This window comes from Dermacentor variabilis, chromosome 4, assembly GCF_050947875.1.
Source record: "Dermacentor variabilis isolate Ectoservices chromosome 4, ASM5094787v1, whole genome shotgun sequence".
Lineage (NCBI taxonomy): Eukaryota > Metazoa > Arthropoda > Arachnida > Ixodida > Ixodidae > Dermacentor > Dermacentor variabilis.
In genome coordinates, this window is record NC_134571.1 from 145,047,782 (window position 1) to 145,069,373 (window position 21,592).

At 47.9% G+C, this 21,592-nt stretch overlaps 1 protein-coding gene across 1 annotated transcript in view; it reads right to left on the reverse strand.

Moving 5' to 3' along the window:
* LOC142578382 (MAM and LDL-receptor class A domain-containing protein 1-like) overlaps positions 1-21,592 on the reverse strand; it is an 87,073-nt gene that overhangs the window by 57,198 nt on the left and 8,283 nt on the right. Inside the window, exons 5-9 of the mRNA XM_075687776.1 lie at positions 20,473-20,569; positions 19,606-19,656; positions 17,354-17,437; positions 15,006-15,214; positions 2,329-2,422 (exon numbers count right to left, since the gene is read on the reverse strand). Coding sequence (XP_075543891.1) covers positions 2,329-2,422; positions 15,006-15,214; positions 17,354-17,437; positions 19,606-19,656; positions 20,473-20,569 — 535 coding nt within the window. The remainder of the gene's footprint in view (positions 1-2,328; positions 2,423-15,005; positions 15,215-17,353; positions 17,438-19,605; positions 19,657-20,472; positions 20,570-21,592) is intronic.

A 21,592-nucleotide genomic window follows, 5' to 3' on the forward strand; every position in this document is an offset into this window, starting at 1 on the left:
AGATCACTGATTAGAATTTTAATTACTTTACGGCACATATTTACGAATTGCAGCCGATGAGTTCAAAATTTTAGCTTATTCACTTAGAACTAATTTTGAGGATGACACCAGTTTGGAGATATTCATTGCCAGTGTGTGCGAATAATCACACTGGCATTTCAGTTAGTTTTATTGTTCATTGTTTAAGAGGACGGTTTGGTAAAAAAAGTAGGTGGCACAATAGTTTATTACGTGAATTTTACGTACAGTTCTTACGTCAGTTTCGCGTCACATGTTTCGAAACCCGTGCGTTCCTCAGAATTTGTTCCAAGCTGACGTGACTTGCAAACTCACCGGTTACAATTCGTAAATTGCGATATGTACGTGTCGTAAAGTAATTATCAACGTAATTAGCGGATTATGCATATTGAGTTATGGTGCGCGCAATGTCCGCCTCGTGAAATCATCTACTTCAAGTGCAAAAATTACATCATATGTTGGCCGTGATCGATACATCCCGGAAAGTAATTCATAAATAAAAACAACTTCCAAGATGGGCTGGGTGGGAATCGAACAAGGGTCTCCGGAGTGTGAGACGGATACGCTACCACTCAACCATGAGTTCGATGGTTCAAAGCGACACAAAGGCGCCTCTGGGGAATTCAGTGTTGCTTTAGAAACTTGCCGTAGAAAGTTGTGCTGCGGCCTATATCGGTAATTATGAGCATGTAAATTACAGAAGTCGCAGTTAAACGAGTAGCTTACATTTCTTCTGTGCTTGGCGCACACGCAGAGCCATCTTGCGGCAAACACAGAAGACCCCCTCCTCGCAATGTACGGCGCTGCCCCGACAGGTGGTGCGCCACTCGCCCGCTTCTCCCCTTCGTCTCGTTTGAGCGCACTTGGGCAGTGCGGAGACCGGTGCGAGGATGCCGCAATACCCTTGCGTTTAATAAGCGAACGGGGTGCGATAACGCTGTCGCGTTCCACTCTTGAAGGCGAAGCTTAAGCGTCCTCCCATTTTTTTTTTTGCTCACGGCCACTATCCGTATCTTTTTTACACTTTTGTTTCTAATTTGTGGGAATCGGCTGCGGGAACTAAGCGCGCTCAGCAATGGCGTCCAAGATATACGCGCCACCGACGCAGCACATGAACATCACGGACGTCGTGAGCCCGGTCGATGCTCTCGGTTCGATATCCACCGCACGCACTGGCGCTCATAACCACTCTATTATGGCCCGACCTTCTTGCGATTTGTTTAAAAGCGCTCACTAACGAGATAGTATCCACCCGGAATGCACTGGAAATGCGTGAAGTTCTTTTCAATGCTGGAAGTTTAAAACCACAAATTAACGAAATTCGCAAATCGCAATTTAACGTAGTTTTTCGCCGCAAGTAAAACTTGGTTATATAGAGGTTCGACTATAATAAAAAGGCAAACAAATTCATGTGTGTCTTGGCCATATGCGGTAAAATCTATGAGTATACTAATACACGCAGCGCCGTGTTATATAGAACGGTACACAACGGCCAACTGATGCGCAGTTGTGTCTGGCACGATCACGCGCAATCGTGGTTTACTTGCACAAGCTTCACGTGGGCTGGTAAAGTGACACCTCCACTATTTTTTGGTGCATGCAATGCACAGATATTCTGGTTCATGTCGCCTTTGGCATGCACTAGCGAGTTTGTTCTATTTATTTTTTTTTTTTTTGCAAATTTGATCGGCCCATGCCACAAGCCGACAGTGTGGCTGATAAGCAGCTTTAAGGAAGCCGACATCGACATTGCCACCGATTAGCCACATGACGAGTAATGGGGTTCTTACTTTTCCTCTACCGCAAATGTAGGCCCTCTACAAGATGGCCTGGAACGTTTCGCGCTTAAATAAATGGTCAAAATGTGCAAGCATGCAATAATATATGCCACTAGTATCATGACCACAGATTCATGTTTCAGCTTACCACATCTGTTATAGACCACTTGTTTCTTTTCCATGGGATGAAAGTTTATACGCAGGGCGAAGTGCCTCAGACTGGCTTGCCAACGTTACGATAGGTGTGCCGATGTTTAACGGGTTATCAAAGTGGAGTTACGTGGTGTCCCTGTCGGCGGCCTACTTATTGTAACACCGGACACCTGAGGTACTTTACCCCTGTGTAAGCAACTTTTCTCCCAGAGCTTGTTTCTATCGGTTGGCCCACATATTAACATTGAGTTGCTACTTTAATTGTTGTCTGGTTCACTCTGGCGTAAAACACGTAAATATATCTGAAGAATAATGAACAGGACAGGAAAGAGCACTCTTCCTTTATGTATCCGAAAGTTTGAACGCAGGAAGAACTCACCTGTGCCTGGGCACTCGTCTTCACTGACGAGAATGTCATCGATAGCAACGAAACCTTGCTGATTACTTCCGGAAATTGCTTCGATCGGAGCTCCCTATAAGAAAAGATAGAGAGAGAAGAAAAAAGCACACGGTTTGATATAAAAGAGCTAGAACTGTTTTGTTGAATCAGCGAGCCTGTCGTACTGTTTCAGCACGCATGCTGAGGCAAAGGCCAGCCTTGGTGGGCACTTAGCGCTGCCCTTTGCGGCCACTCTGAATTACTCATGACGCCACTGAGAGGTTGAAATCAGAGGAAAAATAGGCTAATGACGATTAATTATCAAACACACAAAAGAGCAGCTGTAGGCTAGAAAACTGATTTGCTATTGGCAATGGGTACAACCCTGGCATATTTATTGCGGCAGCACTTAAATGGTCACTCCAGGGGCAAAAATGCACCTAGAATGATAATGTTGTGCGAGGGAAAGCATGCGAAGTGGATCCGAGAGAGATGGTGCCGGCGCACGCGCTGTTCGTCCTAGTATAGGAGAGGTCGATCGATTGAGCTGGCTAAGCGAACGGCAGTATACGAAACGTGCTCTATCGAGCTTTCGCTTTGGCGCTCCTCATCTAGCCAGCGTTGTGACAGGCAATGCTCACGGTCATCATATGAGATCTGTTCATACTTGTCTATGCGCATGCTTGTGACGTGGCATCGTACTTCCATTGTTAGTGAGCCAATGTTTAATGCAATTTATACAGTCTAAAAACGACAACTCTTACTCCGTATAATTGTTTAATGCTTTACATCAGATATCAGTGTTTTGCTTTCGCGCTAAACAGCGACATTTTTAAGCGCAATGATGCAGTGGCCCCCCTTTTCCCAGTGCGGAAAACACTGCTATTGCGTCTGTTGGTGTATTTCAAGTGGCTTACCAACGAGCTTGCAGAATTTCCGATGGGGTTGAACCTGGTCAACTTCCCTGTATTCTTTTAGCCCTTCTTCAGTTACCTTTCTCTGTCTCTCTCTCTACAGACGCAAACGACCAGCCCGCCCTACACTTTAAAAAAATTGCACCTTTTGGAGCTTATCTTGTCCCACAACAATATTCGTTATTTGTCTTTCCCGCGTTTCCTTTACTTTACGCTGCGAGTCCGGCGCTTCCAGTCATGAACGGCTTGCACGTTATCAGCGTGACACAGCATTCTCGACAGGAAAGTAGCCAGCACTGAATTTTCAAGAAAAGAAACGCAAGCAAGAAGATGATGATCATTGTTGTGGGACAAATAAACACCCGAAAGGATGCAACCGTTTTAAGAGTGTACGTGCTGACTGCGGGTCCTGAAGGAAGTGCTTATACGTCCGGCGACCCAAGTTCAAAATACGTCGGACATACTTTCCTTGCAGTTACCGCTTTTTCAAGCAAAGCTTCTATTCGATCACAAGTTTGGTGACGATACGTTCATGCCGAAACCCGGTTGCCCTCAGAACAGAGCAGCTGCGCGAAAGGGTGGTTTGATGAGTTAACTACGCCGGCACCGGGGCGTGAGCCATTAGCAAGGATTCAAGCTGCATATGCTCGCTCACGCCACGCGCGCAGCCAATCAGAGCCGTTTCGCTTCAGCCGGGGAGGGAAAGGGCAGGAAATGCTTTTGTTTCCGTTCAGTTCAGTATCGAGAAACAGACGGAACAGTCACGCGTTGTGTGTTCCCGCGAGGAACGGGCAACGTTCGACGAGCGGCGGCGAGAACACGCCCGTGAAACGGCTCGCCGTCGGCGCGCCGATCCAGCCGTTAGAGCCGCCCGAGCCCAGGCAATCCGACAGCAACAAGATGAAGATCCAGAGCTGAGGGAGCGGGACGCCGCAGTAATCCGGCACTGTTACGCGTGGGTTACTTAATTGTGACGAAGGTCAGGTGGACGCCGAACAAGCTTCGCTTAACCCCATATTCCGATAGAGGAAGGGCTGATCCTTTTACTGTCAAACAGCTCTCGACTTTAGCCGAGGTCAGGCACTTGCTGCGTTCAGTACGGGACTACAACGAGACTGCCAATGAGATAAATTGTCCCACTGGCGCTTGGTTTGTTAAGGCGAACAGGCACGCCCGTGTATTTATCAAGACGCAGGAACCACGTTGCCGCTGCGTGCCGCAAGAATGCCAGAGACGCCAAGCTCATTCAGTGTTACTGCGCGATACAGGTGCTTAACCAATCGGCGTCAAGACGTAGGCACTCAGAAACAAGAGACTGGGGTCACAGAACAACAGTGGGAAAGCATTCCCAACTTTTTGCGCATACTCAAAAATGTATGTAGCTAGTTAACTCGTATCCAAAAAGGGACGGAGATCCGGGTTTGTTTCAAGCCACAATTACTCCATCTTTATCTGTGAATTCGAACCTGCCATACTTATATTGTCGCGATGTTCAGTTCCCTACCGAATCCTGCGACAGCCTTTGGATGTGGCGTACGAGATTGCTCCCGAAGAGCCCGGCCCATTGTCCGCACAGCCAAGAACGTATGTTGTTCATGTCTCCCGTTTAAAGCCTTACGCGCGTGCCTTTGCCGGGCCATAATCCCTTGCGCCGGGTCGGCGCTCCAACCCCGGCGGCGTAGTGTGCAGACTAGAGACGATGACGAAGAAGTGTTGTTGCTGGGGCGCTTCGGCCGCCAATTTCTAGTTTCAGCTGGTGCATTCAGCATTCGCCTTGCATAAGCAGGTTCGTGCTTGCGTCCGCCTCGCAACAATATTGCCAAGCGCACATTGTTTTCCTTTTGACCCGCGGCCGATAGTTACCGAATCGTCGCCGTTAACAATTTATCGCTCGGTGCTATAGACACGCCTTCAGTATCCGAAAATGTTCGACGGCTTTCGCCAATTCTGCAGCTGAGGAAGTGTGTAAGATGAAATTGTGCGCATGCGCAGTGATTACACGCGTGCTCTGAACAGTATGAAAAGTCACACCTAAATAGGGGACGCAGTTGAGCAGTGAGTTCAGATTACGGCGACCGCCGACTGAGCACGTCGCTGTCCTTGTGATTTCAGGATTGCTCTTTTGTTTTTCCACAAGTTCGCGTCCGATGAAGTTAGTCTCTAAAAATCAAGTTTCAGGAAATGTTTGGTTCCTCATCATTGCTACCAGTGTTATTAGAATCACGGTATCCAACATGAATGCAACTGAACGCCGGAACGAGCTGTTATTTTTGCTCGAACCTGAACTCAACCTAGAACGTTAAGTACATAATCATATTCTAGAACGTTCTCGTAATGTTGGTCACTGCGCAGGTGATAAAGGCTCTTGGGTGGACGGGCATCTGCTGTGCGTGCTCGCTTTGCTCGTGGCTCTCGCGCTGCGTATGCTATCTCGTTGCTCTTTCCCTCGCGCTGCCTTTGTTCCTCTCTCGTACGCGGCGCTCAATCGCGTTGCGTGTGTTTTCTTTCTTCGTGGAAATCGCACTGCGCATGCTCTGTCTCTCTCTCTCTCTCACTTGTTTGTCGTAGCTGTCGCGCAGCGTGTGCCCCTCTCTCGTTGCACACGAAGCGCTCAGTTGCGTTGCACGTGCTCTCTTTGTTCGTGGCGCCCGAACTGCATATGCTCTCTCCGTCTCGTCGCTCGTGGCGCTCACGATGCGCTTCCTGCGCTCTAGAACGCGATAGAGTGTACTAAACAATTGCCGCATTATAGTACACTCTATACTCCGTTCCACAGATAGCAGTCAAGGCTGTGGAAGCTAGGCAAGAAGTACCTTCGCTAGGCGTTCCGCCCATGCTTCGTCGGACGCTTCTACGACTCGCCACCAGGTGGCCGAGCTGAACGGACGTGTGCCTTTTCGTCTCCGACAGTCACTGTTTTCCTTCTGTTACTTTGGGCCCTAGGGCCCAAAAGACGCATCGACCGTGGCCATGGATGACCCAGAGGTAGCTTTGAACGTTCCATTACCCGAGGACATGGAGTTACAGAAGTTTGAAGACGCCCTCACGCCAGAGGATACGCCAACCCTAACGAGCACCTCGACCGACGCCATGGTAGACGCCACCGCTTCGAGGAAGGCGCCGCTGCGTCCAGACGTGAATCCGTTCGCTCCACTTGCTGAACCTGAGCCACCAAGGGGAAGCAAAGGCAAGTGCGATGATTTACTCGTCTCAAACCTACTCATGGTACCCACCGCCAAGCATGGGCAGAAACGCGCACGCGGAACCCTGTCCGCGATAGCTGCAGCAGCTATACCCAAGGCTGCGTTTCGTTATGGCGTCTCTCGCTACAACGGCAACGCAACGCCAGAGTTTAACGCGTATGACTCGGACTCGGCGTCTACTCACGAAGATGACAGGGAACAAGGAGCATGGAAGACCGTCACATATAAACGCCGCAATCCAGGGAAGAAACAAGCGAACGCGCTCGCTCAACGCCATTCATACGCTCACACTGTGATCCTAAAACCTCAAGAGCCATGCAGAATCATGGATGAAAATTTCATCGTTATTGATGAGGCAATCTGGAATCACATTCACAACGCTCCCCCAACACATGAAAGGGAAGCTGACCCAATCGTTCAGATCAGATATTTGGACAGGAGTAATCAAATAGCGGTTGACACCGATGATCGCGACACGCGAGATGCCCTTCTGACTTTAATACAACTTCCAATAAATGGCAAGCCAACTGCATTTCAAGCATACGAGGCCATAAAAAAGGATCAAATGCGGGGCATTATCCGCAACGCAGGAGAAATGACTGCCGAGCAGCTTATGATCAACCTGCACTGCCGGAAGTGCGACATTATCAGCGCTCGTCCCATTGGGGAGAAAGGAACAGCTGTAGTCACTTTTAAAGGGACTAGCCTTCCATACATAATCGGGCTCAAGTCTTTCACAATACGAGTCTACCCATTCAAGTCGCAGGTTTACGCTTGTGAGACGTGCCGCGAACTAGGACACGGAAAACAGCATTGTCCGAACTTTAACAGCCCGCGTTGTGCCACATGTGGTGGAAAGCAGCATAGCAGTGACGAGGTCTCTCCCAAACAGGGGCCGAAATGCTGCGATTGTGGGGGTAAACACCTTGCAACGGCTCTAGACTGCCCCCAGCGCATAAAGATCAACAAACAGCTGCGCGTGAAGTCAAAAAGACCTCAGAAGCAAAGCCAGAACTCCATGGGGTCACAACCGCAAGCTCATGAGCGCCCTCAAAAGACAGTGACCATGAGACACAACTTTTACGCTGGGCCTCCCCGCGCTCCATCAACATCAACTCCTGCGATACCGCTGGAAAATAAACCGCTTTCCGACCACGGCAAACATACCTTTGCTAACGTCGTCAAGATGGCTAACAGCGAAGCGTTAAAACACGCGAAAGCGAGTCACGCCAGAATTACAGGTCAGTCTGTCCCCGCCTCACTCTCAGCAAATGAAGGTGCACGTGTTCACGGACAAGTCCATGAAACTACCTCTCGAGCCCTCACTGTCGGGGCACCAGAGCAGAGCCAGCATAAGCTGCTAGAAACGCAGCCAAAACCACAAATTCAGCCTGTCTACGACGCCATCTTCTCTGCACGCCTGGCACAAATGGTACACAACATCATGTCAAGGGTACAAACGATGATAGAACGAGCTATCGAAACATGCGTTCGCACCGTCATGGAGCGCCTAATGCTCAATGGAACGCTCTCCTTCGGAGGTCTTACCACGGCTGCATCAGTTAATACGGCGCCTTTGCTGCCTGTACAAACAGCTCCGACGCAGATGGCTCACGCACAACATGGCTCAGCTAATCTCTCAAGTTAATGTTCGCGGTCACGGTCGGGATGTGGGGGGAGCCATCCCGACCGTGATTCAGTAGAACTGCCGTTCCCTCAAAAAGAAAAAAAGCAGACATGATTCTACGCTGGGGCCTGTCTGATAACAGTCTCAGACCCGCCGTTCTGGCATTGCAGGAGGTGAACTGCTTCATGCCACGCTTACCATACTACGAGGGCTATGACTTCCCCGAAGGCACCGTCACACCTGTGTGCACAGCTGTGTATGTGGATCGAAAACTCACCCACACAAAGCTCGACACTGAGCCTTGGTGTTCGAATATTGCTAATGTTACCGGATGCCGGATTCAACTCACGCCCGAAAGAATAATCATTGTTTTTTCCGTGTACATACGTCCAGAAAATGCACGAAGGAAGACTAAGCGCGCCTCGGTAGACTTTAGCTACCTACAACATTTTCGGAAAATCTATTCCAAGGATACAATTCTAATCTGTGGAGACTTCAATGCTCAACACGTAGCCTGGAATTATAATAAGTGCAGCCCACGCGGTCGTCGTATCATGGAAGAGTTTGACCATTATGGACTATCGCTCCTTAATCTGCCGCAATCCCATACGAGGCTCGGACAGGACACAAGGCAAGCAGACACGACGCCAGACTTAACATGGTCCTCGAGACCCAGAACCTGCCAATGGAAACTTCTAGAGGACCCTCATGGCAGTGACCATCTTCCAATTGCCATCACAGTGAGAACAAATGGTTCCTGGTGCCGCCCGTCGTCTTACAAACGAGATTGTACGATTACGCACTGGGACAAATATCGGATGCTGCTGGAAGAAAACGGCCCAGTTAACAATCTTGACTCCGTAACGCAAGCTATGACACGTGCCAAGCGCACAACAACTAAGACGCTGCGGGTTTCTCCGGACCAACCTGATCCGGATAGGCACCTCCTGCATCTATGGAACCGCAGGCTCAGACTTCTGTCTTCTTATCGCGCGAAGGGGCACCCCCGGACATTACGAACTAAACTACGCTCTTTACAAGAAGAAATCGAGAAGTATACGGGAGAGCTAGCTTCCCAGCATTGGACGCAGGTGTGCGAGCAACTCAACGGGTCGACTAATTCAAGCAGGGCGTGGGCTATATTGAGATCTCTTCTTGGGCAACCTAAAACCTCGGACGCCGCAGCCCGTGTAGCCTTGAAAGAAGGCGTCACCAATGCCGAACTCGCGGAGAAAGCGGCAGATATATCTTTTCCCCAGTCAAATAGTACCATAAATAGAACCTATGCGAGGGACGATGACCAAGACGGACACGATGATCTAAACCAGCCCTTCACTGCCAGCGAGCTCGAAGACTCCATACGCAGAATGAACACCCGTGGCGCACCAGGGGTTGATGGAATCATGGCAGCGCACATCCAATACCTTACCGAAGGATGCAAAATTACTCTTCTGGCGGAGTTTAACCGTATATGGAAAGAAGGAACTCTCCCAGGAGAATGGCGCCACTCTATCGTCAAGCCTATTCCGAAACCGAGCAAACCACCGAACTGCCTGTGAAACTTATGACCAGTTTCTGTGCAAACTTTTTGAGAGCATGGTGAACGCAAGGTTAATATGGTGGTTGGAGGTAAATTGTCTTCTGCCTCACACTCAGTACGGTTTCCGGCCTGGTCTTTCTACTCAGGATATTATGATCCGCCTAAAAGAGGACGTGCTCGATGTCTCGTCCTCGTGTCCTCGCATAGTTGTTGGGGTGGACATCAAGAAAGCTTTCGATAGCCTTCCCCATGTCTCTATCATGCAGGCGATACAAGAAATGGGCATCAAAGGCAACATGCACAACTTTATTGCTGCGTTTCTGCAAGACAGAACGGGGTTGGAGTCCCACAGGGAGCCGTAATCTCTCCAACATTATTCAACATCGTCTTAGCAGCTCTTCCTGCAAAACTAGAGACAATCACAAGCATTGAGCACGCTATCTACGCAGATGATGTGACGCTGTGGACTACGCGAGGTTCCCTAGGAGAACAAGAGGAGGCCCTGCAGACGGCGTTGAATACCATCGAGAGCTTCACGAGGAAGATAGGGCTTACACTAGCATCGGAGAAGACCGAGTTTGTCGTTATCCATTGTGGGAAAAGGTCAAAGTCAAAGGACGAGGAGAAAGCAAGCGTCCATCTCTTGATCTGACAGACACCCATTCTAAGGAAGCGGGTCATCCTCGTACTCGGAATGTTTTTAGGCGAGCGGTGTATATCTATAACGTGGTACACTCAAACAGTAAAGGTCACCAAGCAGGTCACTGAAGCCCTCCCCGGGGTTTCCAAGCGTACAAGGGGCGTTAAAGAAAAAGAAATGAGACACTTTGTGCAGGCTTTCCTCCATTCTCGCATCCTGTATGGCGCCCCTTTTCACCCCATCACTCGAACGCAGCTACATTCTCTGAAACGCCTCAACAACGAGGCAAGGAGAGTAATGACAGGATTGCCAAAGTACACGCCACTCTTTGCACTCAAGAGCTGCAGCGCTTTGGGTGACATCGCTGATGTTATTTCAATGCACGAGCATACTCGTGTGACACGCCTCAAGTCCACAAACGCAGGAAGGGCCACATTGTTTAAAATTGGGCATGACATCTCTAATTTCCCGGCGCTTCCACGGATATCTCCCCCTTGGGAGCACGTACCAATTGCGGATCCAAAGCCACGGCCGAAGAACATGGGACAAGATCAATCGGCAAGAAGACAGGCCCACGCCAAACGTCATAAGAAATATACGCAACAACTACGTGAGTGGGGCAACGACAACTCTCGCAGGTGCCATATAGTCTATGTGGATGCTTCTATCGGAGGACCATAGGAGGAGCCAATGTTAACTACGGCGTGGAAAAATATGGAAGCAACCGAACGGGGCAGTAAACTCCACCTCACAAGACATGACATTCAGAGCTCTACGGCAGAACTGTATGCCATCCTAGATTTTGCCAAGCATGCTGAACACACTGCCAACAAATTTTCAAGAGATGAAGCACCACTACAAAGTGTTTACGGACTCTCAAGATGCCTTTAGAGCTTGCCAGGACACTCGCACAACCACTGCTGTGGTCCAACAACTCCGCCTCCACGTGCGTCGTCTGCGTGACCAAGGTCATGATCTTCAGTTACACTGGATCCCGGGGCACACGGGTATACCAGAAAATGAACGGGCCCATCGACTAGCGCGCGCCACGCTACTATCCGCGCTGTCGAAACCGCCCGAACAATTACTGTATAACGTACCTGAAGACACGGAAATACACAGTCAGTGGTACGATCCGATGGAAGCAATAGCCGAAGCCAAGCGCCACCGACGCAACTATCTCTTCAATACGTCCAATCCCATGGACATTCCTCCCCTTCCCTCCCAGGCTGTTACTCGTCGGCAGCAGGTTCTGCTCCGGCAGGTACAGACTGGCACCCCCCTTACTTCCTTCCGCGTCCAACGTTTTCGCAGAAAGGAGGACCCTCGTGGCCTGGAATGTTCGCGTGCGGGTACCTGCAGCCGCTGCAACACCAGGGTGGACCTCGAACACTTAATATGGGACTGCCCGCTGTATTCTGGCCCCAAGCAAAGGGCCCTTGCTTCGCTCCCAACGGAATAGCGACCAACCTCCCTACAGACCTGGGCGCTAGCGAGACACTGCAGTGCTGCGACCGCCAACGAGCTCTGGCGGTCACTGTACGAATTCCTGGATGATCCTGAGGCTCCAGCCACTGGGACCAGGCTTCTTCATCTCGAGCGTACCAGCGAAATCATCAGACCCCATGATGCAGATAATTAGGTCTCCAATTATTCCCTTACCTCCTCCCTCCCGCCACTCCCCAAACCAATTCACCGCAGCCCTTTAAGGGCAAAAATGTGAATAAAGACGTGTAAACAACAACAACATGCTTCGTTGCGCGCCAACAGCGTTCGCTCGAGCGAGCATGCACGTCAGGCTCCTCGCGTCAGGTTGGAAATAAAAAAACCCGAAAAGAACAGCAAAAATAAAAATTGTCCAAAAAAACGCATTAGCAGCCGAATACCACCGTGTGTTTGTTTCTTTGGATTAAGGCTTGATTCATTCAATACTGAGCCTATATAAATAAACAGTTTCGCATGATTGCGGTAAAAAAGACATTGAACTATCCAAGTGCGAACGCACCACTTGCAAGAAGCCTCTCTAGCCTCCACAGCGTTGACTGCAATGTATGGAACAGAGTATATACTCGCCGACAACTTTCTGTGGCATTGAAGGGAAAGGTACGGGCGCGTAGCTGCTGCACATGTGTTGCGGGGCCAAGTAGTCGGCCAGCGTTTGACAGTACTCGGAACAGACGCTGAATAGACGCAGCTTCACATTCGATAATTGCGCGTTTGCTCACACTCGGAAGGGAAAGGCTGCAATACAAGTAACCTTTTACATTCAGTGCTGTGTTTTATCTTATTTAACTGTTGCTAAAAATGTGTTTATGTTTTCTCTTCCCCAGCTTAAGCTAAAGTGGATAAAAACACGCGACTCTTTTCAGAAGCGTTCTAACTTGTGCAGCGCTTTGCTTCCGTATACATATAGCTTTCCCTTCATTGCCACAGAAGGTTGTCCGCGACTATAGTACGCAACGCGCTCAATCGTGCTGTGCGTGCTCTTTTGCTCGCAATGCTCGCACTGCGCATGCTCTTTCTCTCGTTGCTCGTGGCGTTCCAGCAGGGTTCGCTCCTCTCTGATATGCAGCATCAGTTGCTCTCCGCGTGTTTTCTTTGTTGTACTCCGTTTCCCACATCAGCGCACATCATGTGCAATGCTGTGGAAGCTATGCAAGAAGTATACGATCACCCAAATTTATCCTTTCGTTCGTTCCGTCTATTCTTTGCTGTGCGCCAGGAGGAGTTTGCTCGCGCGAGCTGCATTTGAGGCTGCCGTGGCGGACTAAAAAAAATTTTGTGGATCTGTTATGGCAAACACCAGAGACCAGGGAGCGGGGAGAAGGCCAGTAAAGTAGTGCCTAACCGCACACAAGACACACGAGCGCCGGCAACGCGTCCCTACGGCGTCCGTCAAAGGCGTCTACTACGGCGATTCGCATGGCCAACGCCGTAGTATAGACGCCGCGATTGTCTCTGTACAAAGCAGCGGACGAGGAGTGCGCAGCCGCCGCAGAAGAACGCCCCTCCGCCCTCGCCTGCCCCCCTGCCTCGCGCGCTGCATGAGAGGGCACGCATCCAGGCCGCGGTCCTAGCCCGCGTGCGCGCCGCTCCTTGTTCCCCGCTAGGCTCCACCCATCCTCGCCGCGTCGCTGTTATGCACGATGCTATTTGACAGTTTGACACGACGAGCTTCCTCTGTAATCCAGCAGGATGTGTTCATGTTTACCGGTGCGCGCGTGACACCGTGCTGGTTAATTTACTTAAAACACGCTGACGGGCTAGTTGGTTTGAATCCATGAGAGAACGTGTAAGTGCGACCGAACACGGACATAGAAAAGAGCAGGCACAAAGACAGCGCTGTCACTGTGTGTCTGTTCCTTTCTACATCCTCGTTGAGTCACGCTTACACATTCCATCATTGTTAAGTTAGTAAGCGAATGTTTACAAGTTTATACGACTGATAAAACTACTAACCTTATTTCGTACAGCTATCTACGAATTTGCTATCGCAATCGCTGCTTGGACTTCCGGGTGGAACTGCGATTTTTTTTTCATTCAGTACTGCGCTTATATAAAGAACATTTTTCAAAAAAAAAATCGCTCAAGACAGACCGAACTATTTCCAAGTGCTAGCGCAGCCACTGAAAAAAGTATCTCCAGCCTCCACAGCGTTGCGCTTGATTTATGTACGAAACGGAGCTCATGCTCCTCTCTCTCTCTCTCTCTCTCTCTTTCTCTCGTTGCTCGTGGCGCTCGCTCTGCTTTTGCTCTTCTCTTGGTACGCGACGTTCAGTGGCGCGGCGCGCACTCTGTTGCGGCACTCGCGCATCGCGTGACCTGGTTGCCTGAAAGCTTCTCTAACAACCGCAGCTCGTCCCTTGAAAGGTGTCATGCCATTACATATTTTTTCTAACAACGCAGCAGGTCTTTCCTTGCCTGTCGGTGAATACCAGCAGAGGCTTCTGACAACGTGTTCTATGCCAAATAATCCCTGTTACAAACATAATGTGGAACATGTATGTGCGCTTCATTTAGCTTTCTTGGACCTCAGCTAGTGTTCGCAATTTGTACCAGTCTTTTTTTTCTATGTCCTTGTTCACTTTGCGCAGTTAATTTGATGATTCTAAATTTTAATTTGATCCTTATTCTCTTTCAGGTAGGCACGGTATCACAATTATGATCATTGCCTACCGAAGTACCATGTTTTTCAACAACTAGCCAGTATGATTAGCCAGTGCCCTAATATTTTGAAACCTGTTGGCTGGCAGCGCAACGACGGCCGCACGTTGGGAACCTCATCGATAGCTGTGTTCAGAAGAACGCAATAAACTCGGGGCAAGTCGATTTGTCGCGCCGAAATGTGGTTGTCGTGCTCGTGTGAACATTAGCCAGTTGAATAAAGCGAGCGTCGAAGCAAGTTCTGCCAACCCACATGCGAGGCGTGGATTGACCAGTCCAACTCGCTTGGAAAGATTCATGTAAACGCGGCCCCATGAGTGCGGGCAGCAAGTTTCTGACTTGACCCGCTTACGTCCAGTTAACGTTAAAAAAGGAGTAAATGATGCCTCAGTGCTCTGGCCTTGAAATAACTAAAGGAAAACTCCACCCGACGAGCCTAACCGCTTGCTCGGTGCTCATTTTATATTTTATTGCTGGCTTCATTATTCGAAATATAAGACTTGGTTTCCGATGAGCTGCTTCTTTGAACGCTCTTTTCGTGAAGCTCTTCATGCAGCCGATCAAACGACACTGTCTCTGGGTGACTTACCTTGGCTTCAAATGAGAGGTGAAACTGTTTCTCCTTCCAGGCATCTTTTCCAGGGGGGACACTTTCGGACTGCAGCAACAATGAGACTCCGTCGGACAGCGAAGGCAGGAAGTACCACAGGGACACGCAAGCAAAGCGGGACGGCTCGCGCAACACCAAAGACGTCCGATTGCCCTTTACGCCGCTGTTCCTGTAGAGGAGGTAGAAGCCTGCCGGTGTCAAAAAGGAAAGAATGAGTCAGTGGGTGAAAAGCGATGCTGCTACTAAGCTCTATGTGAACGGATGAAAAGCGATCTGTGGGCGAGGCGCATGAAACCGGATGGATTGCAACCAGTGGTCGTATTTCTGTAAAAATTCTTTTCATTCTTTCTGCCTTCTTTTGTTATATCTTTGCGTTTGCTCAATCACTTTGACAGCAAGGAATGTGCCAGAAGCTGCGTTTGGTTTATCCCTCCGTCCATTCATTTTATGACGTTGACGATGGTCTCTACCGCCATGCAAGTTATTTTGCCGTCTTCATGGTACCTCGTCGTCCCCAGGGCTCACTATTACCGTAGCGTGAAAAAAAGAAATTTCGTCTTGAACCAGACACTGCGGTGCTTAGAACTCGTGTCACTGCAGCAAAGCGGCTGCCACATGGTGAAGGCATCGCTCCTGTCCCAGCGCCAGCTACGCACGGGCTCGAGTGGCCTGCGGCTAGCGTGGGTGTTCGCCAGTGCTCTTGGCACCTGCCCGACCCAGCCAGAATTAATCTGACTACTTTCGTTTTGACCTTGCACCTCTTGTCTACGCTGAGCTCCGCCCAAGTCCCCGCACGCCCATAGAAGCGGAGCGCACTAACAAATGCGCTATGGCGCCACAACATCGCCGAACAATTGCCAGAAGTTTCGAGCTCCACGTGCACGTCAGTGAGATGAGTAGCGCCGGCTATCGTATTTCGGCGGCCAGAAGAAGCGTTACGCGAGTGAACGAGGATGACAATCTGTGCGTTGCGTCGAACTTGTTCAGGACAACATGGCGGTGTGTTGGCATGCGGTTGTTCGTCGCCTCGCTCGGGAAAACACTGCCCGATGGCACAAAATATGAGTACATGACAATGATGATCACGAGCATCAAAATATGGCACAAACCCTGGAAGGAGGATGCGCCAAGAATCAGGCGGTTGATGTAAAACAACGTCTAAAACAACGTCGAATGCATCAGGGTAGCATTCAAACAAGGTCACAACATCCACGCCTCATTTTTTTTTCTTCGGTATTATTTTACAAAATTCACAGCTGCCAAGTACCCTCTATAGCAGCACTACAAATCTAGAGGGAGAAGAGCTTTCGACCAAATCCCGTTGTGGCATAACTTCACTTTGCTCGTCACATCAGTCGTGGATATACTTTCTGCCTCAGAGGTTTGTTAACCCAAGCCAAGACGTTCAAAACAATTCTGCGAGCCTGAGCAGAAAAAGTCTTTAATAAAGCTACTTACTTACCACTTCTGGCCTAAGCATTAATTTACCGATACATTGAATTTTGAAGATGGCGTGAGAAAACTTTATAATTAAATGCCACTACCAACATCATTCGACTTCCTACTGACACTTTAAATCGCTTAGTTAAGCACTGTATCAAGTTTTATTGCTGTTGTAAGCAAGTGTCTCAACATTCCTGCTTGAAATTTTAAGCGCATATTTGTTAGACGTTTTACACATAAGATCATCCGTTAGTACTATATGTTTAAGTTTATAAGTGGTAATATGAGAGCGTTAATTATATTTGTGGGCGCGTTCAAGGCTGCCAGCGCTAGCGCTTGACCTGTGTTTTGGCGCTGCTTTCTGAGCCGCCGAGTACCTGCCGTGGTTGCTTAGTGACTATGGTGTTGGGCTCCTAAACACGAAGTCGCGGGATCGAATCCCGGCCACGGCGGCCGCATATTGATGGGGGCGAAAGCACCCGTGCACTTATATTTAGTTGCATATTAAAGAATCCAAGATGGTCTAAATTTCCGAAGTCCCCCACTAGGGCGTGCCTCGTAATCAGAAATTGGTTTTGGCACGTAAGAACCTTAATTTTTTGTTTTTTTTGAGCCGCCGAGGAGGGTTCCTCGGTGGGTCAAACTATTCACACGAAGCGTAATCACCCATTTGTCACGAAACCTCTCTGAAGCTTCATCGCATAGAGCTCACCGGGCGCTTCGGTAATGTTTGTGTTGGGATTCTACAAGGTCAGACTCATTCTTAAAATGGATAACCCTAGATGCGGCTGCGCTCTAGATATTGTATGCTAAACATGAATGCAAATACGAAATAACTTATATATTGTATAACCAGGATCCAGTGCAGTGGTTGACCTACTCACCATCACTGGTCGCTGTTGAATGATCTTTAAGAAGTTTCTGGAAGGATCCAGCCCGCTGAACACGGAACTTTGTTCCACGATCTCCTAGGCAATCGCCAACAAACAGCATCAAAATAAAATGAGTTCAAAAGCTCCCTCTGGCCCGTCATCGTCAAAAAACAAAAACAAAAGGAAATATTCACTACACGTAGGCCAATGGCCGAAATTCAGGCATAACAGCGAACTCCTTTACCAGTTTCCACCAATCGTCAAACGCGAACACAAGAGACATGCCAAAGCATATATATACTGTGTTACATCAAAAGGCAGTGCTTTAACTTTTAGGAGGATTTACTTAGAGCAAGACTAATAACTTTTTTTAGCTTAAGGTATGAGTGCACTAAACACTACAGTCCTGCAGAGCGCGCATGTAAACATAAATATTGTCAGGTACAATCGGTGAATTATTCAGTACGCCATAATATAGCTGCAAGTGAATTTCTATTCACTCGCTATACGTTAAATTAATCACGAGCATTGGGAGCTTGATTTACTGATGCACATTAGCTTCTACTTTTTTTTGTAACTCGGCTTGTACCGCCAGGTTGATTGTATCCTTCAAGGTGTACGGGGACTTTCCCTACATACACATGTCATAAGTATCTTCTATCGCGTTTATGCATTTCGTTTCTGGATGCGCCATGAACCAACTACTCATCGGTTGGCTAGTGCTTAATAGTGCCTGGTAGCGCCTACATGCGATTATGGTCAATGTCCAGTATTGCTACCCTTGAGCAATGATTTATTCGTGCAGCGATGGCTGTGTAAACTATGGCTTTGTTTCCGATACACCACCTTAAGCAGTTACAGTGAACTGCATTTCACCTTGGGAGGTTTCCAGCAGCATCCTTAAGGCTGCTTCATTGCGCTCACAGCGCACCGTACTAATGTATATATAGACGATGGTATAACGCGAACATCAACGGGTGAAAACACTAACCCGTATTTGCAATTTAACGTAACTTGGTCAGATCTGGTAACTTTATTCAAGTACTCAGTTCGGGAAATCTGCAGAGCAGCTCGCTTCACGGGCGACCTTGCAAACTATGCTTTTCAAAGTGGCATTTCAAGGGCCACCTGTATTGCTATAAAGGAATTCGTGACCGATGTTGGAGCCGAACCTCTGCCGTCCCGCGCGGAAGCCCAATGCTTTAATTAATTGGCCATTACCACACACATGCGCCTCTCGTACGGAAGTCACGCTTTGAAACGTATGGCACGTGTGTCGCGTGTATTTCCTCGCATTCTTTCCTCGTAACAGCTAGCGTTTCCGGACGTTGTGTTAGACAGCACTGCCTTTGTGAACGGCCCACATTTTATTTGAGTCTGGTATCCATAAAGTCGGTGAAAACTGCCTGTAAAGATATTGAATCAGAGAATGCTAAGTGTATTGCTACACAGTAACCGTACATCAGGGACTCATAGGTCATGTATATTTTCCTAACATCCCAAACACATGTCCTAATTTATAAAGCTTATTGCGAACAAGTAAGCCTCGTTTTTAAGGCCTGAGCACGTCATGGTCTAAAAGCACTGAGCCACCTTCAGTTGACCGGATAAATACCAGCGCCAGTAAGGGAATACGTTGCGTTTTGCTACACACGTAACTATATTTACAATTTATGAATCAGAATATTTCTTCAACGAAGTTTTCACCTCAGCATAAATGAAGTTGTGATTTATTATAATAATGAAACTGTTCCTAATATAAATACGTAGTCAAATACATCAGAAACATCGGTTGAAATCTGCGGTAAATTCTATACTTACCGTACCTATAGCTTCCCTATATTGTATCGTTCTGTAGCGTGCAAATAATTACTCTCGTTTGTATACCAGCTTCATGTATTTTTCTTGCGTTTTTATCCTCTGTGTACGACACATATAACAGCAGTTTACTGTTAATATTAGCGGAAGGTCTTACAGACCCAGTTCGAGGCCTCCCAATTCGTTCACAAATGTCATGAATACTATCAATATTTTGTGGACAATAACTCATAATGACAATGAAACATCAGATATAATACTGATATATTCTAGGCATGTGACAAACTATATAGAAGTGACGTGATGACATAAAAAACGATGAGTTTTGTTACCGTACCGGCCGCACAATTACTAGAAGAAGCTTTCGTACTTGCGGAAAGCGCCACACAAGGCGCAAGAGAAACAAAGATAAATTCAAGACACTGCTGCTTAGTATATGTACTTACCTCTAATCAGAACTTGCCATGGTAAACACTCGTTTTCGAAGGTACACAGATCTGAAGAAAATAAAAAAAGAAGACACGGACAAAGAAGACTCTTGCTAAATTACATGGACTGCAGTAAATTCAATAGGGTCACAGGAAAGTGCACTCGTGGCTTTAAACTCCTTTTTTTAACGATGAAAATCTTATGCCCATGGTAAATGTTCATGCCTGAGTCCACCATAACACTTCTTTGACTACCCCCGGTTGTTCATATCTGGTGCTAACGTTGGATGCTTTTATAGTTGCGTCGTAATGTGTTTCGTTAACTAAAAATGCATACACCCTTAGGTGAACCATCTTGTCTGGGAAACTTGATACTTATTTGTGTCAGTTCAGACTGCATTGAGTGGTTTCAGTTGTTTATGAATCTGTGTGTGTTGCTTAGTGTACTTTAACTCTTGTGTGCACGTATACCTTTACTCCATTGTGGAAATTCATGAATACTCGTAATATATGCCTGTATTCAATTTTCGCAATGTTTCTCGTTCTTTTACATTTGTTTACCTTGCAGAGATTATCCTTCACTGCCACTATAGAAAGGCGCCAACCTCTCCTTTACACTGAGATCAATACAAAAAGTAACATATGCTATTTTTAATGTAAGCTAGAAATTCTTTTTTTATATACTAAAGCAACAGGTGACAGTGCACACACACGCACACGCACGCACGCACACACACACACGCACGCACGCACACAAACGCACGCACACACATGCGCACGCACACGCGCACACGCACACACACACACGCGCGCGCACGCACGCGCACACGCCCGCCCGCACGCACGCACACGCGCGCACAAGGACAATGTTGCAGGTTTTCTTACTGTAGGGCGGGCATTGACCATCGGTGAACTCCACATCGTCAACCATGACACCAGACTGTCGCTTTTCACCTGCCGGTGCTACAACTTCAAAGACGAGCTGTACGAGAGTATCAAATGGTAACAGGACATCAAAATTAGGCCCAATATATAATAAATCACGTCTGAAACATAAACTAGCTTCCCTGCGTTGCCAAGGCGACTTACAGGATGATTATGTTGCGCTTTCTGAAAACGTGCGCTTGTTTTCCACTTGCGCTTAGCCTAAATTTATCAGATGTATCGCCTTCGTATCTCTACACAACTGCCCATGAGTAAGAACTGTATATTATTATCACAAATTGGCCAATATGGTAACAATCCATCTTCCACCGCACCTCATGAAACCGAGAAAAGCTAAATAATTGCACATGTTCCCTATTTCTTTGTTTGTCCCTTCCTTAAATGATGCTGTTGACGATGGAAGAATGGATTAACCTGGTACACAAACAGGTCAAAAAAGAATTGACAATGTGCCCTTTATAAGCAGCAGTGAAACAACCCTCGAAAATGCATCCGTTTATTTTACTTTATGCCTGCTATAACCGTCGCAGTCGCGTTCGATCGCCCTTTGTTCAACTCGTGGGATTCCCACAACACTGAGCCTTGCAGCCGGAATGCCACTCTTCGTTTGGTCTTGTTGTTCGCTTACTGGCCAGCTAACGTGAACTTTTAAAAAGAAGAATCTTACAAACAACTCGGGCGCTGCTGGCTTTTTTTATATTAAGAGACTGGTTCCTGCGTATACCCCGATGCCATATTTAGAAAAATAATATGTCAAGAAGGCCTCTATTGCAGGAAAGGGTTTGACCGCTTGACGAGCGCTGACAAGCCTTAACGTCATGGACGCAGAACGCGTAAGCTGCTTGTGCACGATCGCGTGTCGTCTGCCCAAATTGACGTGTCAGCCTGATGTAGCTACGAATGCCACGCAATGAGGGGTTTTAGACCGAAATTAGAAGCTGAAAATAAACAATTGCGCCAGTTTTACGGGCCAAAACCAGAACTCTTTTTATGATGCATAGTTTTTAGCGCTACAATTTGAATTTCAAAATCAGACAGAATAAAAAGAACGATTGAGTTC